The following is a 22,319-nucleotide window of genomic DNA, read 5'->3' as shown; positions in this document are numbered from 1 at the left end:
AATTTCTATAAATGTCAGCTTAACCCCTAGAAAAGAACCAAACCAACAGTGTTAGTCCATCTCCCACTACTCCCTTACCCTTGCTACCCTGTGTGTGGCATCCAGCTCCAAAATTAGTTGCCACAGCAATGTAAATCTTTAATGAAAACACTTTCTTCTTACATAGTCACTAATGACATCACTGACATTCAGGGACCAATTCATTGTAATTCAGGGATCAATAATCTTAGAATTGTTCCTGTCTCACTCCGCAGACACTCATCTTAAAACATATCTCCTCTTCAGCTCTAAGTGAAACACCTGAGAGTCCTTCCCAGTCACATAAAATATAAAACACACTTTTTTTGTTACCTTATTTACTTATCTTTTTACAACAAAAAATACATTTTTAAACTGTCTTCGATTGTTCATGTCCATGCAAAATTTCACCTATTTGGCTTAGTACAGGCTGTTTTGAGAACTTTTCCTGTAGTATATCTGTACTTTCAAGCAGTCCAGTGCCTCCTGGTAAGTGAATTCCATCACCTCTGGTCCATTGATTGAGATCCACATTACTAGTGTGGTGAATTTTGGTATAACATATTCCAAAATTATTGCTTAATTAAATGCAGAATTAATTATAAGGAAAGTCAGAAAAATCCCTCTTGCTGGTGTGTGTGCATTAGAAGCTAAAGCAAGTGAGACTGTTTAGGTTGGAGGCCCCAGTCATGCAAGGGTCAAGACTTTGGCTTCAGGAATAAGGCAATTGGAGCAACTAGGCCGGCCGACCTAGTTCTGACACAGGCTTGAGATATTTTGTCTTAAATAAAGTAAGTTTACCCACCTCACTCTTCCTGTCTCAGCAGATTCATTCTATCTTTCAAACTATCACCTTTTATGAATGGACCCCAGAAAATATACCGCACTAGCGTTCCTGTAATTGAGTAGTTTTTTTGTGTACTTTTTAAAATCTGTACTTTTACTTTTACTTTGAGTATTTTTATTTTGTAGTATTGTACTTTGCTACATTTGATATCACCTCCGTAACTGAGTCTTTTATTTTTATGGCACAACACCAGAAACTACACAGTGAACGATCGGCAGGAGCGGAGAACACATTTGTGCCTAAATGACAACAACAAACTTTAGTTACCTCAATCATGAAAACAAAATAATCATATCTTTGTACCGCACGTGAAGACGTAAAGGCTTTTAAATGCAGCAAACCCTCCGTTCGATCGCCCCCTCCCTCACCTGATAGTTTAGCTTTCGGGTGGTGCCGAGTAGGAGGGAGACTGCTAGCCTTTGGTCGAGAAGAAAGGTAAAACTAATTGTGTTATCTGAAAACACTTCAGAGTCACAACAGACTAAAATAATGTGCAATATATATGCCACGCGCGGACACGCGATTGACATGCGCGACCGTGAGAGAAAAAAAGGCATACGACCATGTCTGCACTTCAAAACATCACGACCAATTAGTTTACTCATTTTAAGTCAAATCATAGTGGTCTTTGACCAAGCAAAAAATTAATAAAAACACAGGAACTTTAACGCTCCTTGACTCCTGCCACCACAACAGTCATCAATTAAGAACACTCTAGCCTACAATGCAACTTGCTTAGCTCCATGATATAAATGAATTATGCCCTTGCTTTTCTGCTAGCAATAGACATGAACACCATTTGCAACGTTTTTTTAATTTATTTTGATATAGGCTACTTATTTTATTTTATCATAAAAGTTATTTCTCACTTATTTATTTGCATTTTCCCTGTTTTCAGTTCAATTAGGATATGTTTAAAGTCCAGTCATGGTGTTAAAAGTTACATAAGTGCATGATCTTCTTAAATCAATGAATAATTGTCTATGATAATTGTGATTATAGGGGAGAGTGGCCTAAGTTGTGCCGGTGGGGAAGTTGTGCCACCCCTTGTTTCTAGAAAACCATAGAAGAAATTGGAAATGTGACCACATATTTAAGAAGAGCCATCCATTTAACTCATCCTGTAAAGAAGGGAGAAACATGTAATAAGATATAAGCACATTTAAGCTCAAAAAACATTTTTTTGCCTTTCAAAGTAAAATTTCCATGATCAAGGTTTTTTGATTATTGTGTCTGAACAATTATTAACACGTTTGAAAACATTTGACACATGTTTTAGTGCTTTAGTATGCTACACTTTGTGTCTATATAGTTAGCACAATGTCAGCCCTAAACTGCTGCATCATGCTTATTATCCAAAATGTGTGCCAGAGGGCCTGGGGTGAGTTATAAGTAAGTAAGTAAGTAAGTAAGTAAAATGTATTTATAAAATGTTTTGTTTTATAAAATAGCACCTAATATACAGTATATGAAGAGACTGTCGATAGATTACTTCTGTTGTTTTTTAAGACAGAAAAAAGACCGATGGTAGGACAATGCACCCCCAAGACAATGGTAGGGGAAACACTGCATATGCTTTATGAATATTCCCAAAATAAATAAATAAATATTCATATTTAAATGAACAAAGAAAGTGTGTGCACTAAACCTGCAGTGATCACCCACTTTATGTGGCAGGATATCCCTTGCTCAATCACAAGCTTTCCCTGAAAGCAGGAACCCAACAACAACCAATTGAACCAATGGCAGACAACTCTATTCCTCTCAAATGTCCTATAGGTGTTCAGTTAGGTTAAGAAATGATTGGATTTGAAGGCTATGAAATATGATTCACAACATTTTCACTCATCGTGCCTGTTTACATGTGCCTGCTGTGCTTGTGCACTAATTTTTTAAGGTATTTCCTTTCAGTTGTCTCATCAGTATGAGTCATAATCCTGTCGTATTTCAATAGGTATGAATCCTCAAGTGAGACATAAGAAGGCTCGAAGCAGATAAGAATGACCGTCTGAAATGATCATTTATATACTAAAAAAAAAATGTAGTACTCACATTCTTGCCAGTTTTAGATTGATGAGAATACATGCTTTTCAGGTCATTTGGATCTGGAGAGGGGAAAAAGGAGCTCTTAAGTAAATGATGATACCCCTTTCACACCGCCGCAAAATCGGAGCTAGTTCGGAGATAGAGCCCAGTCAGAGCCAGTTTTTTGGTTTCACACCGCCCAAGAGCCGGCTCTGGGCTGTAAAAACCAGTTCAATCCCAGCTCCAGGATTGAGCTGAGCTAGAAAAATGTGAACCGTCTACATCAAGGGCCGGGTGGGGGGGGGGTTATCCTGACCAACCAGACCAACTCAAACCTAATGCCCGCCATATTTAAGAACACAGCTGCTACAAGATGTTAACCCAACATAATTACCGAACGTAGCGATCAAATCGACCAGCGTAAATACGCTGCATGGGTCTGGTTTAGTTAACAAAGCAAAGCGAGAGGCAACATGTGTAAAAATAAGACATACCCACTGCTGTAGTTGTGCTTAAAGCTAGCTCTACCTTTAGCGTTAGCCAGAGAGCAGCAACGTCAGGCGACGTACACAGACGTTTACAGTGACGTCATGACGTTGCTCTCTTGCCAGCTCCAAGGCTGGATCTGGTCGGTGTGAAACCAACCGGTTCATAACTGGTATTAGGCTGTAACCAGTTTTGAACTGGCCCCAGTACCAGCCCAGAGCTGGCTTTTTGTTCCTATTTGTGTGAAAGGGGTGAAACTTTTCCATTGAATCTCATCCACTCTACAGCTGTGAAGACTTGCTATGCGTTGCTTGTGTTCCTTAGTCAAACAGACTAAGCCAGCTACTCTCACAGCTCATTGAACTTCTTTCTCTATGGAAATCAAATATCTCCTTTCAGCCATTTTTTTTTTCAGTTAAAAATCTTTATACAAACCATAGGCTGTGTTCACACCAAATCAGGCAGTGTGGAGGAACACCTCAGGGGCCCTTTACACAGTGAAAACGTGACATTTTTCCCATTTTTGGTTTCAAAAGTTAAACCGTTCAGACACAATTTATTTGAAATCTTCACTCGTACACATGTTTTCAGAGGAAACGGGCCAACATCGCTGTTGTAAGCATGCCAAGCCAATAGTCAGCGTTTAGCCTAGTAGATAGCTCTTCCGGTACAATTTGATGCATAAAACCTTACTGTAACCGAAAATTAATGCCACTAACGTTCATAAAGCGTTTGGTGTAAGCTTAGGGTTACAAGTATTGTAAATGAAAAGGTTTCTGTCCTCTTATTCCACCGCATTGAACTCGTGAAAACAGAAGTCATGCTGATAGTGAAGGGGCTTTGTGAGCGGCTACCTTCCTGTTAGGCGTACTTCAAAATAAAAGTCAACTCGTTTGTCCAGTGAAATGCTATTAATGTTTAGCCAGTGAAATGCTTTTACTGTGAAGCCGTGTGGGCCTTTCACACCGCCGCAAAATCGGAGCTAGTTCCGGGCTAGTTCGGAGCTAGAGCCAGTGTTTTGGTTTCACAACGCCAAAGAGCCGGCTCCGGGCTGTAAAAACCGGTTCAACTCAAACCCCAGGATTAAGCAGGGTTTGAGGTAAGAACTGCTTGCGCCAGCGGCCGGGGGAGGGATTATCCTGACCAACCAGACCAACTCAAACCTCATGCCCGCCATATTTAAAAACACTGCTACTACGAGACGTAAACATAACATAATTACCGAACGTAGCGATCAAATTGACCGGCGAAAATACGCTGTATGGGACCTGTTTGCAAAGTAGGGTGAACAGATCCCAATTCACCAGATGTGGGACAAAGACTACGTTTGTGCGGGACAATGTGCCGTTTTTTTTTTAGCAAAATAAACTTGTGTCACCACCGGTAATGCCAGAGACACGGCTTTCTATATTGAAAAACACTATCTTTAGATCAGCGCGCAGCAGTTAAGTTACAAATAGAGCATTAAGGCTGCGGCTTCACATTAAAAGCATTTCACTGGCTTCACATTAGCATTTCACTGGACAAACGTGAGTTGGCTTTTATTTTGAAGTAACATGAAAGTATGGACATATAAACACAGAGCCCACTGAGCCGAGCAGCGCGACAAACGGAGACACACACACACACACACACACACACAGATAAAGTGAGAGCCAACACATGTAAAAATAAGACGTATTCGCCGCTGTTGTTGTGCTTAAAGCTAGCGCTAGCTTTAGCGTTAGCCATGAGAGCAGCGGCATCGGGCGACGTACACACACGTTTACAGTGACGTCATGACGTTGCTCTCTTGCCGGCTCCATGGCTGGCTCTGGTCATTGTGAAACCTACCGGTTCATAACTGGGATAAGGCTGTAACCAGTTTTGAACTGGCCCCAGCACCAGCCCGGAACTGGCTCATGGTTCTTTTTGGTGTGAAAGGCTAAAGAGGACCTATGATACTTTTTGACTTTTATGACCTATAAACGTTGTTATAATGATTTATAGTCATGTTTAACCATACTAGCGTATCAAATAATGACGTACATGCATTTAGACGTATTCCCTGCTGACCATCTGGGGTGGCTGTCCAGAGCACTAAACACTAGGGCAGCCGGTCGAGAAATCACGTGTTCAAATCGGATGAGAATTTCCTGATATTCTTGTTGTCACGAAAAGCGGATGTTTCCATGTATGGTAATGCTGCTCAGGCAAGCTCTGGCCATGCCCCCACCTTCCTACTCTCAAATCTCCCCGTGCGCTGCTGAAAGTGTTCCGGAAGGAAGGTAACCAATCACAACGGAGTGGGGTTTGCAGGAGAGGGGGTGGGAGGGGAAGGAGAAGCACAAAGCCGAGTGTGGTGAGAGACTGCTGTGCTCGCTCAGATGAGAGGTAGAGTTTCCCGAAAATCTACATGGTTTTTTGTGATGTGATTCGTGTAAGGTTGCTCTATTGCAGTTTTTAACAAGAAATTAAGACCAGAAAAGTAGTATAATAGGAGATCTTTAACCGCTGCGTGCCGAGATTCTGCGGGGGGTGGCCGTGGCCACCCCCCGCAGAATCTCGGCCACCCCATTGGCCACCCCAAGCGCCATATCACAGCCGTCAATAGTTTTGACGGCTGTGGAAAAATGCGGAACCTTTCTTACACCGCTAGTACACTGTCGGACCTTTTAGCCGCACGCACACATCATGTAACAGCCATGGTAACAGCTCAAGCCTGAATGCCTGTTACTACCATGGTTACTACAGACCTGACGCTTCGACTAGCAAGTAAGCGAACCCTTCCATCTCTACTAGTGCGCTCCGCTCTGCCCCGCCCCCGCCTGAACTATTTCGCTTTCAGCGATTGCAGTGCAATGGTTATTCAGCATAAAATTAAAACACTCGCTCGCCCAAGACTGATGTTAAACCGAAACACAAAAGCCTTGCACGAGCAAAGCAGTGATTCACCCAGTGAAACATGGGGTGAGACTGTGACTGTGGGTAACGGTGTCATCACCTTGCCGGTGAGAAAAGCTCTGTGGCTTAACGGCTAAAATGATAACCGGCCGCCGGGGATCTCATGTCCGCTAACGTTGTTCAGGGGAGGCTTCCGCGATCGGATTGCATTTCACGAGCATGAAAACACAGCCATGTAGGCATTGCGAACTGACAGCGCAACAAGAGGATATACAGTCAGTGAGTCGCTTCCCTCCGTTAGTTTCAGTACAGCCGAAAAAAATACAATCACCACCTAAACATAGACATAGTTTAAATAAAGCATCTTGTTTTTATGATCATTAGGGCTTTGTTGCAAATTCTGAAGTCTGAACATTTCAGTGGCAGCTGTGGTGCAGTTTTTTTCAGCAACTCAGACACATGCTTGCCCATAGGCGTAGATTTGGGGAGGTGGGGCGGGGGGAGGGGGCACAGGGGATGTCCCCCCCCCACCCCAATAATCAGAAGAGATACATCTTTCCCCCTCAAAAAGTAAGAAAGACAACCCTATTCCCCCAAAAGAGGTAAAAATAACAGTTTAGGATGTTGAAACATTGATATATCTCCTAATTGTTAATACATATTCCCCTATGATTTCTAAATGTAAAGTGTCATAATAGTTCACACTGCTGCTGTGTCATGAGTAGTGTCCTAAAAAAAAATATTTGAACAATACAGTAGAGTAAATATTTGAAAGCAATACAGATGCCTGAGAGCCTTACTGCTTTTTATAACATTATATTTACGTCACTGGGAGCCTGTTGTCTTTTCCTTAACAGAAATGTAGACATGTCCACCATAATAATTAAATAGGCTACAGAAGGCATAAATAAGTACATTAAAATTCACCAGAATGCACACAATGGTATGTTTGAAGTACATTTTTTTCTGGGGGTACCCCCAGACCCCCACTTATGTTGAAGCAAAACCGAAGCCCTTGTGCTTGCCACCCAAAAATTATCACTGGCCCCATCCTGGCCACCCCAATGAAAATTTCCTGGCTCCGCCACTGTGTAGAAAGTCCCGTCAGTTAAAAATAGTAATCCAGTTTTTAAATCCATGTTCAAATCGGAAGGATATCTAGTTAGCTTTAAAAAAGTAGCAAACATGTCAAATGTGATGTGTTCAGGCCGGCTCAGTAATATGATGTGTTCAAATGCAACACAAAAATAAGAAATTGGAGATTTTGGCGAAAACTTGTCTTCCCAGCAATATAAAATAGATAGTAAAGATGGAATTATGACCTGTTTAATGTCCTATCTTGAGCTATGATCATATCAGCAATTAAAGCAATAATATAAGTTCTATTTCAACAAAATAATAGAAAAGTATCAATAGTGATATCAATAAAGACTTGGATCGTTAAGGAGTCTCGAAAATGGTATCAATATCAATAAAAATTAATGATCTCCTGTCATCTGAGAGAAATTAAGATGATTTATTTTTTTTAACCGTTAGTATTTACCGGTTAAAAATCTTATCGGTTGACTGGTTTACCATGGTCATCCCTTATATACTGTATAAATATATATCATTTTATGTTTTTTTTGTGTTATCCCAGTTAAGTTTATTTTAAATTTTTTATCATTTAATATTACTTTTAATAGTTCCGGGACGTTGGAGCAATAACCTGGTGTTTTGACACTTCAGTCTGCACTGTGAATTTGAAGTAATGTTCAGTTTTTGAATAAAGATGCGGCATTTACAAATGTTTCTTTTTTTTTATCCGATTCATCGATTAATCAAAAAAATAATCGACCGATTAATCGATTATTAAAATAATCGTTAGTTGCAGCCCTAAGTTTAATTAACATAACAATAAAAGGTAACACTTTATTTGAAGGCGTATTCATAAGACTGTCATAACACTGTCATTACACTGTCATGAACACTATGAATGGTTATGACTGTTGTCATAAAGTGTCATTCGGTCAATTACGTTTAATGCAACATTGACATTCTCCGAGATATCTTTGTTATGACAACCTGACATGAGCTGAGACAAAATAAGTTGTCGATGTCTTTGTTATGACAACCTGACATAAGCTAAGACAAAATAACTTGTCCATGTCTTTGTAATGACAACTTGACATAAGCTGGGACAAAATAATTTTTCCATGTCTTTGTAATGACAACCTGACATAAGATAAGACAAACCATCTTATTGATGTCTTGGTTATGTCTACTTTACATTAACCAATAATATTACCTGTCATAAACATGTCATAATAGGCTTAATTATCAATTAAGTATTTCCATTTATGTGGTAAGATTATATTAAACTGTCAACATTTTGACATTGACTGTCATGAGACCTTTATTACACTGTCATGAACGATTCTGTTGGCCTCAAGTAAAGTGAAACCATTTGGACATTTCATTAACATGTCATGAAGCGTTATTACACGGTTTAATGCCTTTATAACAGGCTCATGAATGATTCTGTTGGCCTCAAGTAAAGTGAAACCATTTGGACATTTCATTAACATGTCATTAAGTGTTATTACACTGTCTAATTTTGACATTTACTGTCATGAGACCTTTATTATACTGGCATGAATTTGCCTTTGCCTCAACGTAAAACAATTTGGACTTTTCAGGAAATGTTATTACACTTAATTACACACACAACAGTGTTAACTGCAGTAGTACCCTTTATAGATGTGAAGCATGTCAGTATTACATGTGGAAAATACCTTAACAAAATACAAGTCAAGACAGTCTGTTTTATTTTCTTTGAGACACTAAACAAAAAATATATACATACACTTAAAACAGAAATAAGAACTACTTTAAAATCAAATGCACTTTCCAGTCCTTAAATGAGCAATCCAAAGAATAAAACGGTGGCTTTAAAATAAATAATATATGTTATAATGGCTGCTAAAAATCACCAGGAAGAGATCAGCTTAAACACAAACGGAGGGCAAATGGCACTCAGCTTTTAAACTTTGTGGGCATGTTAGCTTCAGCATATAACTAGTGCAGACTTGTAAGTGAATACGGTTCTTAAACAGGCAGATTGCAGATCAGCAAATCATAGAGCTATTAGCACACACAATAATAACAGAAATATACATTAGATCAGGTTGGAGCATGACAGCCAGCTAACATTTAAAAGCCCAATAAAGAATAAAAGACACAAGGCTTGACTTTTCTTGTTTCTTCGTGAATCTTGTATTGGTAGGTTTTTCTTTGTAAAACTGCTATATAACAATAATTGCAATTGCAATATGTCAAGACAGTCTGTGCTGCCTTAACTATAAGTCAGTAATTATTGTTGTATAGCAGTTATTCAAAGTAAATAATAAGTGTTAATATTTCCATTTTATCTTGGTTTTTGGAAAAAGCGTCAGAGTGAGCCCTCACGTGTTGCATACAGGATTTGGCCTTGTGTTTTATTCTTTGGATTGCTCATTTAAGGACTGGAAAGTGCATTTGATTTTAAAGTAGTTCTTATTTCTGTTTTAAGTGTATGTATATATTTTTTGTTTAGTGTCTCAAAGAAAATAAAACAGACCGTCTTGACTTGTATTTTGTTAAGGTATTTTCCTCATGTAATACTGACATGCTTCACATCTATAAAGGGGCTACTACTGCAGTTAACACTGTTGTGTGTGTAATTAAGTGTAATAACATTTCCTGAAAAGTCCAAATTGTTTTACGTTGAGGCAAAGGGAATAATTCATGCCAGTATAATAAAGGTCTCATGACAGTAAATGTCAAAATTAGACAGTGTAATAACACTTAATGACATGTTAATGAAATGTCCAAATGGTTTCACTTTACTTGAGGCCAACAGAATCATTCATGAGCCTGTTATAAAGGCATTAGACCGTGTAATAACGCTTCATGACATGTTAATGAAATGTCCAAATGGGTTCACTTTACTTGAGGCCAATAGAATCATTCATGACAGTATAATAAAGGTCTCATGACAGTCAATGTCAAAATGTTTCGCATATGACAGTTTAATATAATCTTACCACATAAATGGAAATAGTTCATTTACATTTGATAATTAAGCCTACTATGACATGTTTATGACAGGTCATATTATAGGTTAATGTCAAGTAGACATAACCAAGACATCAATAAGATGTTTTGTCTTACCTTATGTCAGGTTGTCATAACAAAGACACGGACAACTTATTTTGTCTCAGCTTATGTCAGGTTGTCATAACAAAGATATCTCAGACAATGTCAATGTTGCATTAAACGTGACATAATTGACCAAATGACACTTTATGACAGCAGTCATAACCATTCATAGTTTTGATGACAGGTGTCATGACAGTCTTATGACAGTCTTATGAATACGCCTTCAAATAAAGTGTTTGAATGCCGACAAACGGCAGGTGACTCCACGTCTGTTGGCATCTTTATAATCAATGCAGTTGGGATTGTAGCACAGGGAAGCTCATGACTTCTATAATGCTAAATACCTGTGCTTTATTACACATCCTTGTACTGCCTCTACGTGTGGTTGGGTGGGTCGCTGTAAGACTCCCTTACTGCACCATGATTGGCTTCTCTTATTTATTTATTTTTTTTTTTTTTTTTTACACGTGCTGCCCCTTGCTCTGCTTCGTTAACCAAACAGGTCCCATACAGCGTATTTTCGCTGGTCGATTTGGTCGCTACATTCGATAATTATATTATGTTTACATTCTTAGTAGCTGTGTTTTTAAATATGGCGGGCATGAGGTTTGAGTTGGTCTAGTTGGTCAGGATATCTCTCCCCCGGCCCCTGACGTAAGCGGTTCACAGTTCCAGACCAGCTCTAAACTGGAGTTGCTCTGGAACCAGTTTTCAGGCCAGTAACCGGCTTTCTGGTGGTGAGAAACCAAAGAACTGGTTCAAACTGAGCACCAGCTCTGAACCAGCCCCGATTTTGCATCGGTGTGAAAGGGGTATGTTGTGTGACATAGGGCATAGACCCTGCTTGCGTTCCACATAGCAGAGTCTCAGAAGTTTACAGTTGAAAATCTCTAGTGAACTTTTACAAACAGCTCCTGCTCTTCCCTATGTACAGTAATCGCAATAAAACAGTACCTTCCTGGTCACCAAGGTTGTTGTGTATATACGGGTATGTGGAACACAAGCAGAGTATTTGATGAGGCTATGTTTCTCCAAAAGTTGAGCAGGTTTCTACTTTTTCATGGTTTTATTTGCAGAGCCGCTTAGTCAGATGGGTCTCATTCTTATGAATGAGAAACCTTCATTTTTGACGTACCATCTTCTTTGGAATGAATGCAGTCTTAGTGTGGGAATTAGCACTGTAAATGGTTTTTCACTTTGAGTAAGAAGAGCAACTGTACAAGTAGCCAAATGGTCAATACACAAAAATACCATTCAGCCACAGATTAAGATATTGTAGCTCCCGGGCCAATGAGGAGGCTGCACTCACGCTCAATGAGAAAGAGGAAGCAGACCACACCCATGACTGCGATGATGAGCCCTGGGACGATGAAGGACAGGCCCCAGTTGGAGGAGACCCAGTAGCCTGCGATCAGAGAGCCCAGGATGTTCCCCACAGATGTGTGAGAGTTCCACAGGCCCATGATGAGTCCACGCCTGACAGCAACACACACACACACACACACACACACACACACACACACACACACACACACACACACACACACACACACACACACACACACACACACACACACACACACACACACACACACACACACACACACACACACACACACACACACACACACACACACACACACACACACACACACACACACACACACACACACACACACATCACAGGATCAATCTGTTCCTTCATTTTTCCTTCTGTCCTAAATCATGTAATTTTATGTGTAAATATAATTTTCTTACAGCAGAGAAATTAATCATACTTGCTTTCTATACTATATTATGCAGCAAGCCAAGGTGCAACCAAGAGATTTCCATACTTCAGATAAGAAGGCATTAGATAGAAAGCTAATATAGGCTGTGGTTTCAGCAGCTGTCTTGTTGTTACTCAGTGTCACTCTCAGCTAATGATAGGGCAGCGCTGGTTATTGTTTTAAGCAAATCATTTAATATTATAAAGTCATATGTCTGTATGAAATGTTTGTCTTTTTTGTGATCAACTTTTTGAAATGTATGTCTATGTGAATGAAATGTAGAGAGCCGATCTATTGACTGTTGAAGACATTATATCGACTGCATAATACTGTCTTACAGCATCTTATGGTATGTTGATATAACTTTGTCATATTCAGTCACAATATTAGTAATACATCTATATGACACACCATCTTTAAATCAGAAAATCCACTGTGAATATCTCCTCACAATCCACTACCTGCCAGTACTGTGTGTCCGTTGAAAGAAATCAGGTGTTAATACACAGCCTAGGCACTGTAAACACGGATGTTGTTAGCTAAGTGGGCACCTTTTGTTAACATACCTGTTTACAGAGCCTAGTCTGTGTATTAACACCTGATTTTCTCAGCACACACACAGTACGGACAGGAAGGGGATTGTGAGGACATATTCACTGGTTTTGACAAAAAGGGATTTCGTCAACAAGTATTCTCCAGAATCACTGACTACACCTTTAACTTCCATATTGGACTTTTCCTCTGCCAAAGTCAGTCTAGGATCAGGACAGATTTAAGCTTACCTTCCTTTTCCAAACCAGTTACTGATGCAGGTCACCACACTGGGCCAGCCAGTGGTCTGGACCAAGCCATTTGCCACCTGAAATGGCAATAAATTACAGCATTTATTTAATAGTGAGGTATAAGAACCCAAGGTGTCTAGCCACCTTCTTAATTGACTGCAAATGTACTTATGTGACTATGTGTAAATGCATTGGTACATACAACTATGATAATGTACTGCCGCGTGTCTCTTCGTGTGTGGCCATCCATCTGTGATGTTATGTATATTTGGAGTGGCAGAATGAGTTTATACACATTTTTGATATGGCAATACATTCCAGAGCCTCCATTAACACGATATGTGTAATTGGAATTGAGAGGGTCCTCGAACTACAGTATGCAGATGACTGTGCTTTTGTTGCCCATTCACCAGAAGAGCTCCAGACTGTCCTAAATGCTGCAACCAGAGCATACAGCAGGATGGGCATAACAATCAACACCACCAAAACAGAAGTCATTTGTCAATGGAGTGCCAGCACCCCCTCAACTCTGCCCGTCTTTACTGTCGCTAATGAACAGCTATTGGTAGTACCGTCTTTTAAATACCTGGGAAGTATGCTCTCAGAAGACTGCAACATAGATGAAGAGGTCCAAAACCGCATTAGACAAGCATCTGTTTCCTTTGGTAGACTACGGTGTCGGGTCTTTCAAAACAGAAACTTAAACCTCCACACCAAGGTGTCTGTGTACCATGCAGTTTGTATCAGCACTCTGCTCTATGGCTGTGAAGCCTGGGTCACTTACAGTCGCCACCTCAGATCCCTTGAGAACTTCCACATCCGGTGTCTGCAACTTATCCTTGGCATCACTTGGCGTGATCATGTCCCTCACTCGGAAATGTTCGGAAAAACCAACTGCAAAAGCATCGAGGCTATGGTCAGTCAGCACCAGCTGCGCTGGCTTGGACATGTGGTGAGAATGCCCCAGGACCGACTGCCCCGCAGAGTGCTGTACGGCCAGTTGAGTCATGGCCAACGCTCGGCTGGGGGGCAGAAGAAGCGCTACAAGGACCAGATGAAGACTACAATGAAGAAATGCAACATCCGCCCTGAGGACTTGGAAGTACATGCTGCTAAGCGCACCACATGGAGACAGATGTGTATGGAGGGGACCTGCAGGCTGGAGGAGGACAGGACAGACAGGAGACAACAGAGGAGGGACAGGAGGAAAGCTGCTGTGGTGCCCACAGTGGCTAGTGATGCATTTACATGTCCTACTTGTCAGAGGTTATGTAGATCTAGGATTGGATTGTATAGCCACAGCAAAACTCACTTATAGATGTGGATCATGTGAAAATCACCATCTCAAAGCTGGACGTCATCATCGAAAGTCGATGGACAACCAAGAGAGAGTGTGTGTGTGTGTGTGTGTGTGTGTGTGTGTGTGTGTGTGTGTGTGTGTGTGTGTGTTAGGCTATATGTGGCAATAGTAGGGGTATTTCACTACTGGCTGTTGCTGGTAAGGTCCTGGCTGAGGTGATGCTGAACAGATTGGTCAGTAACATCACATAGTCAATGCTGCCTGAATCACAATGTGGCTTCAGAAAAAGCAGGAGTACGGTTGACATGATCTTTACAGCACGGCAGCTTCAGGAGAAGTGCCAGGAACAACATCAGGATGTTTTTATAGCTTTTGTCGACCTCTCCAAAGCATTTGACTCTGTTCAGAGAGAATTTTTGTGGGACATCCTCCTAAAGTTTGGCTGTTCCAAAAAATGTGTTAACATCCTCCGTCAGTTCCATGTTGATATGACTGCTAGAGTGACCATGGGAGGAAAAGAGTCCGCTCCTTTCCCTGTTCGTACAGGCGTCAAGCAGGGCTCTGTGTTGCTCAGCTTCTCCATAAGGAGATTGAGAATAGCAGTGGTGTGCATGTAGACTTCAGACTGGATGGAAACCTCTTTAATATCAGGAGATTCCAAGCTACCACCAAACTGCTTGATGAAAGGGTCCTTTAACTGTAGTATGCAGATGATTGCGCATTTGTTGCTAACTCTCCAGAAGAGCTCCAGTCTGTCCTTAATGCTGTAGCCAGAGCATACAGCAGGATGGGTTTAACCATCAACACCACCAAAGCAGAGGTTATTTGTCAATGGAGTGCCAGCCCCCCTTCCACTATGCCTGTCTTTACTGTTGCTTATGAACATCAGTAGTTCCGTCATTTAAATACCTGGGCAGTATGCTCTCCGATGACTGCAGCATTGATGAAGAGGTCCAGAACTGCATCAGGCAAGCGTCTGCTGCCTTTGGTAGACTGCAACACCGGGTCTTTCAAAACAAGGACTTGAACTTCCACACCAAGGTGTCTGTGTACCATGCTGTCTGTATAGGCACGCTGCTGTATGGCTGTGGAGCTCCGGTCACTTACAGCCGCCACCTCTGCGCTGTCTGCAGCATATCCTTGGCATCACTTGGCGTGATCATATTCCTCATTCTGAAATATTTGCAAAGACCAACTGTAGAAGTATTGAGGCTCTGGTCACCCAGCACCAGCTGAGATGGCTTGGACATGTGGGGAGAATGCCCCAGGACCGACTGCCCCACAGAGTGTTGTACGGCCAGTTAAGTCATGGCCAACGCTCGGCTGGGGGGGATGAAGAAGCGCTACATGGACCAGAAGAAGAAGACCACATTGAAGAAATGTAACATCAGTCCTGAGGACCTGGAAGTTACTGCTGCTGACCGCACCACATGGCGGCAGGTGTGTAAGGAGGGCACCCGTAGGCTGGAGGAGGACAGGACAGCCAAGAGTCAGCAGAAGAGGGACAGGAGGAAAACTCCTGTGGAGCCCTCAGTGTCAACAGACACATTTACATGTCCTACTTGTCAGAGGTTCTGTAGGTCTATGAATAGGGATGGGAATCGAGACCCGGTTCCTCTTCAGAACCGGTGCCGAGTCCACCAATTCCTTGGAATCGTTAACATGCCTGCTTAACGATTCCGCTCGTTGCAAATGCGTCATGACTTGACACTCACGCTGCATTGTTTTGGTTCAGAACGCAGCAAACATGGCGTTGAGACAGAATCACTCTAACTGTTGGTTGTTTTTCACTTGAAAAGACGACAATATGGCCACTTGCAACAATTGTAAAGTTTCCATTTCGTCAAATGACACACGCACAAGCACGAGCGCAAGCGAGCAGACGGCGATCGTGACGGTTAAACGTTTAAATGTCCGCTGCCTGTCTAGTCGACACCAGGATTCCCCATTGGACTTGTACATAAAATGTGTGAGAATTAATGTGTGTGTAGGCATACGTGTGGGCTAATAGAAGAGGGAGAGAGATAAAAAGGTGAGAGCAGCAAAAAGCAAAGCAAAAAGGTTTTCTTGACCGCTGCCTTAAGCCCCGTAGTGTTTACTCACATTCGTCAGCTGGTTTGTTTCTTTTTCCTTCCGTCAGCTGTCATAGTGCTGCCTTTACACACGGCGGGTCGAGACGAACCCAAAACAACATACAGCGGAACTCGTCGGTGATAAGGAAACAATAGTCTACACTTAAGTTTAACAATAAACTTCATAAAGACACACTTAAAATAACGATCTCTGCCCATACAAAAAGCACTGACTTGGATAACTTGATGGAGCGATCGATGTGCAAAAACCATCCGGCACATGTGTCTGATGTCGGGCCGTTATATTAATAATAAACAGCGGGCGGGCTTATAAAAAAGGAAGAGAGATATAACGGCGAGAGCCTTTTTCTTTTTCCTCCTGTCAGCTGTTCTAATGCACGTTACGCACGGTGGTTGAGACGAACCCTTCACTAAAGTTAAACATGAAACTTTGTAACTACACACTTAAAATAACGATCTCTGCCCATACAAAAAAAAGGCTTGGATTACTTGAGGAGCGACCGATGTGCAAATGTGTCTGATGACGGGCCGTTATATTAATAATAAGCAGCGCGCTGCACATTAGCATGTACATAAAATATCTCGTATCCTTCCTGAGAGGGCATACATGATATTTTTTCTGCAAACAAATGGTTAATTTGCCAAAGTTGATAGTTGGTCTTATCTTTACAGAAGACTTCTTTGTATTTTTTATGTCAGTTGAATTTTGTTTCAAGTGCAAATGAGCACAGTTAATATTCCAAAAGGCACAAGCTCTTCCTTGACTGTTTTCAGTCTGTGTTTTTAGTTTTTAGGGAACATAATGGCATTTGGGCTTAAAAAGGCAAACCTTTTTTTAGTCCGGACCAATTAATGTGACAATTGACAATTTCCTAAACCTAAAGTACTCTTGATAATCTTTGCACACACTAGACACACTTCTGATCAGATATTTAAGCAGGTTAATACAAATAAACACATTTGTACTTATTTTCTCACACAATGAGAATCGATAAGAGAATCGATAAGGAATCGGATCGATAAGCAGAATCGGAATCGGAATCAGAATCGTTAAATTCTTATAAATTCCCATCCCTATCTATGATTGGGTTGTATAGCCACATCAAATCTCAGAGATAGATGTGGAATCATGGGGATGGGTAGTATGGGCATTGTCACTACCTGGGGCTTGCTTGTACGGAGCCTTGGTCTGTTGAAGGTGGCTATGCTGTTTTTTAGGCTGTGTTAGCCTTATGATAGGGTCTGTAGAATCGGCATTGACACTACCTGGAGATGGCTTGTACGGAGCCTGGGTCTGTTGAAGATGCGTTGCTATTTTTAGGCTGTGTTAGCCTTGTAGTAGGATAGGACATGTAGAATCGGCATTGACACTACCTGGAGCTTGTTTGTACGGAGCCTGGGTCTGTTGAAGGTGGCTGTGCCGTTTGTGCTGTGGTAGCCATATGATAGGATAGGGAACAAGTAAGTCAGTGAAGAAGTAGGTTCTTGTTTCTTTAAAATGTTTTACAAAAAGGTTAAAAGTGGACGTCATCATCAAAATCAATGGACAACCGAGTGTGTGTGTGTGTGTGTGTGTGTGTGTGTGTGTGTGTGTGTGTGTTTTCTTAACTTAACTTATTAACTTTTGTGACTAGTGCAAGCACTGCAAGTTGGCGCATACAACCTGATGTATTCCAATGTGTCTCACCTGGACGGATATATAGAAGGCCAGGCTATGGATGTTGTAGACATAACCCAGTCCAAACAGGCAGGTGAAAAGGCCACTGGCCAGCATGCCCACTGTGAGGTACAGTCGAATGGGCAAGCGCTCCCCGATGATCCCACTGCACACAGTGGGGACATCATATAATCGCAAACAATATTTCTCATTTATAAGGTTGTTAAAAAGCTCTGCACATGGTGATTAGGTTACAGTGCTGTTTGTTTGACACAAGTTGAGGGTTTTCAGTGAACCATAAGTGAGTGGTTAGTTTACAGTGAAGGTTTACAGAACTTTCAGAGGGATTACTATCATTGGCAGATTATGAACATTTGCATTGTCTTCCACTCAACAACTGTTCTTATTGGAATGAAGAAGAATGAAGAAGAGTAAGAAGATGCTTTATCTGTATAACCACTGGAACACACATCCTGGTCTACCTCTGGAGCGCGTCTGCGTCTGTTACTGCTGCGTCTCTCTCGCTGTTTCCGGCCACACATGTAACGTCTCAGCTGCTGCTGCAGCGCTGCTTCTAAAAGACCTGACTTTCTACACAGAGTTTTCATAGATAATTCCCATTAATATGAAGTTGTTTAATGTCATTTTATGATGCATATGATTAATATTGAGTTTCTACCGTTATCCTAGTGCCTCCATGCCTTTTTTCTCCAACATTTTCGCTTGTGGCAAATTTTATTTTGAAAGAGACAAACCGTGAAATTGTGAAACTACAGCGAATGCTGCTGGTATGACTGTCAAGAGTATTTCTCTATCAGTTAAAGCAGAGAGACCCGAGAGAGACACGTGTCTCCCCGCAAAAATAGTATCCTCCTCCTGAGGTGAAGTGGAGCGTCGCTGCAGACGCGCCTCCGACGGGCGACAGCAGGGCGTCTGAGGTTGGATGTGTGGAGCTGTAGTGTGTTAACACGGTCGCCGGAAAAAAAAAAAGAGTCAGACGCAGACGCGCCCAGGGGGTAACATACTAGAAATGGAACACAAAAAGTGCTTTACAATATAGAAATCACATGCACACAGTCCATTACATAAGAATGAAAATGGAACGGACATAAAAACAGGTTTGAAAAGGATAAGATGAAGTTAGAATGTATCAAAAGTTTTCAAACTTTTCACTTTGGTTTGACTTTAGTGGTGTTGATTGAAGACTTGGTAAGTGAAAACTCTTCACCTTGAGTACACAAACTACAAGCAATCATCTCATTTTGCCTCGCATTTTATCTTACTGCAAGTCATTAACAGTCAAGAGGCGATCAATGCCTCTGCTATTGGTTGCAGGGGGAACTGTCAATGTAGTGCATGCATCTCCAGGCACAGACCCAGTGATGGTCCTATCCGGACCCGTGACCAATTTAAAAAGAGCGCAGAATATTCTACGCTCAGACGCATGCACCATTTTTTTTTCTCTCATCCGAATCACACCACTTGCCTACTCCATTCCATGCCCCTCCTACACGCTTATATGCAACGCCTTCTTTCCTCCCCTTTTCACGGCGTAACGGGAAGTCTAGTAAAAGAAAACTAAAGTAACAAGCGTTGCCTGCAGCGCTGATGCCTTGACAATGCACACTTTCTTATCAAAACATTAAAAAAATACTGGACTGGCCCCCTCCAAGTCCAAGCCTCAACCCCATCAAGCTCATTTGGGGCGAGTTGAAAAATAAACTGGACAGATCTATTGTATATTCAAAGGAAAGCCTTTGGCTTGAGTCGCAGAAGGCATGGGATAACATAATCGCCCCCACACACATCCTACCTCTACTGAGCGTCTACTGCGCGTCTGCGTCGGACTTTTTGTCACTGACTGTGTAATCAACGTAGAGCGGCCACGCATCCAACCTGTGCCGCGCTGCAGACGCCCGTCAGAGGCACGTCTGCAGCGACGCTCCCCTTTAAGGCCAGGACACACCAGTCCGACTACCTGAAAATGGAGACTGCCGATTCAAGGAGCTCCAGTCTTCCCGTCGCGGCCGAAAAAGTGCAAAGAACACACCAAACCGACTGCTGACTTTCCGTACGCTCTGCGCTTGCGCGGGACGTAATGTCTCCATAACAGCAGGCGGCGCTAATCTGTATTGTGGCCCGAAAAAATACGGAAGCCGGAAATGATGGGACGGCTCTCTAGACCATAAACATAGATAGAAATACGTATTTATATTTATGGACCATAAAGAGCACAATTTTTAGCAGAGAGTGTCGAGCATGGTGTCGAGCAGTCAACAAGGGTTGATGCATGCGAGTACTCGCTGAACGAAACAGACAAACACATTAAAACGATGGCTAACTGTTGTTAGCCGTTTGTGCTACCCGCTTCACTTCCGGGCTTCACTGATTCGCTAGCCCTCCACAAATCAAATTGCTCCAACTGAAAGACTGCCCACTCAAAAGAAGCCCGAAGACATCTACGACGACCGATTTCACGGCACACACCAAACAGATTGTAATAATGGCAATGGGGCGCACGGATTACTGTCCAGACTCATATTAGAGCGCGAGAGAGGCAGCAGTAAGGTAAGGCGACGTGCTCCAGAGGTAGACGCAGGATATGTGTGGAGGCCGTAAGTGTTCAAGTTTTCAGGAAATATGAGAGATGTGCTGCTGTAATTGCTGCAAAAGGTGGACAATGACATACCAAATATTAAAGTTAAAAGTGGATAAAAACAGTAGGACTGACTTCATCTGATGTCTGTTGTAATCATAACAACCATCTGCATAGTTCATGAACATTTATGAAATGAAACCATGTTTATGATGAGGCAAAAAAAGAGGTCAATATTTTCAGATCTTTCAGGTGTTCTAATAATTTTGGCCACCACTACGCACACATTACAGTATATATTGCTCTTCGTCTATTCCTTTTCAACGTTGATGTGGAAAGAAGTTCCCACCTCTTGGTGCCATCTTACCTGAGATACATTCCCACTGCATAGGCACAGAGGAAGGAGTAGTCCATGGCGCCAAGCAGCTGTTTGTAGTTGGTTTTATCTGAGAAAAGAAACAGGAACAGCCTTAAACCCAGCAGTGTGCTCCAACTTGCTTTGCACATTCAACTCTTCTTATTTTGTAATCAATTGTGTAATTCTTATCAGGATCAAATTTTTAAATCATCAATGTTGACTCAATAAAACACAATGGCTTCAGCACACCAACACATCAAACTGAAATCCATCCCAGAACCCTAACATTAGTAAAGCAGAACAAACCAAAAGGCTTCCAGCTACAGTCCATGTCATTGTGGAGAGAAAGATGATGGCTGCCAATGGAGGCAATGGTGGCAAGTTCACTGACAGATGAACAGTTCCTATGGAGCTCACTCTGTCAATACAAAGTATGTAATGAGATGTTAATATTACATAACACAAATGTATATAAGTAAGATTTAAAAAAAAAAGTAAAACAGAAAATGTCAGAAAACATTGAACACGTGTTGTGTTGTGTGTGTTTGTGAGTATAATGGTGTGGCCACACTACACGCGTTACGCATCTAAAATGTTGCTTGATCATTTTGTGTCAAAAATGGTTCTACGCACGTATAGCGCCTATAGTCTCCCTCCCAATCATTTATTTCCCCTAATCAACCATGGCTGCGATCAGACCCGACCCGACACAACAGCGTGCATGTCCGCACGTAAACAACAACAACACGGCCAACAACTGTGCCAAAAGGCAAATAAACAGCAACTGAACAGCACAAATAGCCTAGCATTAAAACAGCATTGCATATTCACGCCGCTCGGAAATTCATACAAACAGCAAGGCAGCTACATAACAAACATAGTTACAGCAGCGTGTGCACGGCGGTCACAAAATAAAGGCAAGTAGCCAACATTACCCTACCTGGCTGTGACAGGGGACCATGGCTGGCGTAGATATAAACACCAGTGTTTCTCTGTACTTGTCATGAAAGTTCCCCGGACAGAGCCGTCATATTTGGGTTCATAATATTGAGGCGCTAGCCGCCTGCACACAACCGGGTGATTTAACTAATGCTATTCGGCGCTAACTTGGTTTATCGGCTAAAACCATTCACTGAATTAACCAGGAAGTCCATTCTCCTGGTTTACTTTCCCCACGTCTTCTATTCCCGAGCGGCTTCATACAGCACCGGCCGCCCGCAATACATTTCCCTCCTCTGTGTTTCTCAGCCTCTGTGTACACTGTTCTCCGACCGTGCCAATGTATGTGACGTCGGGTCAAGCTCAACGCTGATTGGCCAACGCAGC

The 22,319-nt window shown here is 41.9% G+C and overlaps 1 protein-coding gene across 3 annotated transcripts in view; it reads right to left on the bottom strand.

Moving 5' to 3' along the window:
• Window positions 1–22,319, bottom strand: part of slc37a1 (solute carrier family 37 member 1) — a 117,471-nt gene that overhangs the window by 64,991 nt on the left and 30,161 nt on the right. For all 3 annotated transcript variants that reach the window (XM_080038015.1, XM_080038016.1, XM_080038017.1), the window contains 6 exons: window positions 21,300–21,411; window positions 21,003–21,081; window positions 18,070–18,205; window positions 12,990–13,066; window positions 11,748–11,914; window positions 2,918–2,970 (listed from right to left, as the gene is read on the bottom strand). In XM_080038015.1, the coding sequence (XP_079894141.1) occupies window positions 2,918–2,970; window positions 11,748–11,914; window positions 12,990–13,066; window positions 18,070–18,205; window positions 21,003–21,081; window positions 21,300–21,411 (624 nt within the window). The remainder of the gene's footprint in view (window positions 1–2,917; window positions 2,971–11,747; window positions 11,915–12,989; window positions 13,067–18,069; window positions 18,206–21,002; window positions 21,082–21,299; window positions 21,412–22,319) is intronic.

Source organism: Ammodytes marinus (genome assembly GCF_949987685.1).
Source record: "Ammodytes marinus genome assembly, chromosome: 12".
Classification (NCBI taxonomy): domain Eukaryota; kingdom Metazoa; phylum Chordata; class Actinopteri; order Uranoscopiformes; family Ammodytidae; genus Ammodytes; species Ammodytes marinus.
Note: the sequence above shows the minus strand (reverse complement) of the source record. Positions and strands in the feature narration are given on the sequence as shown.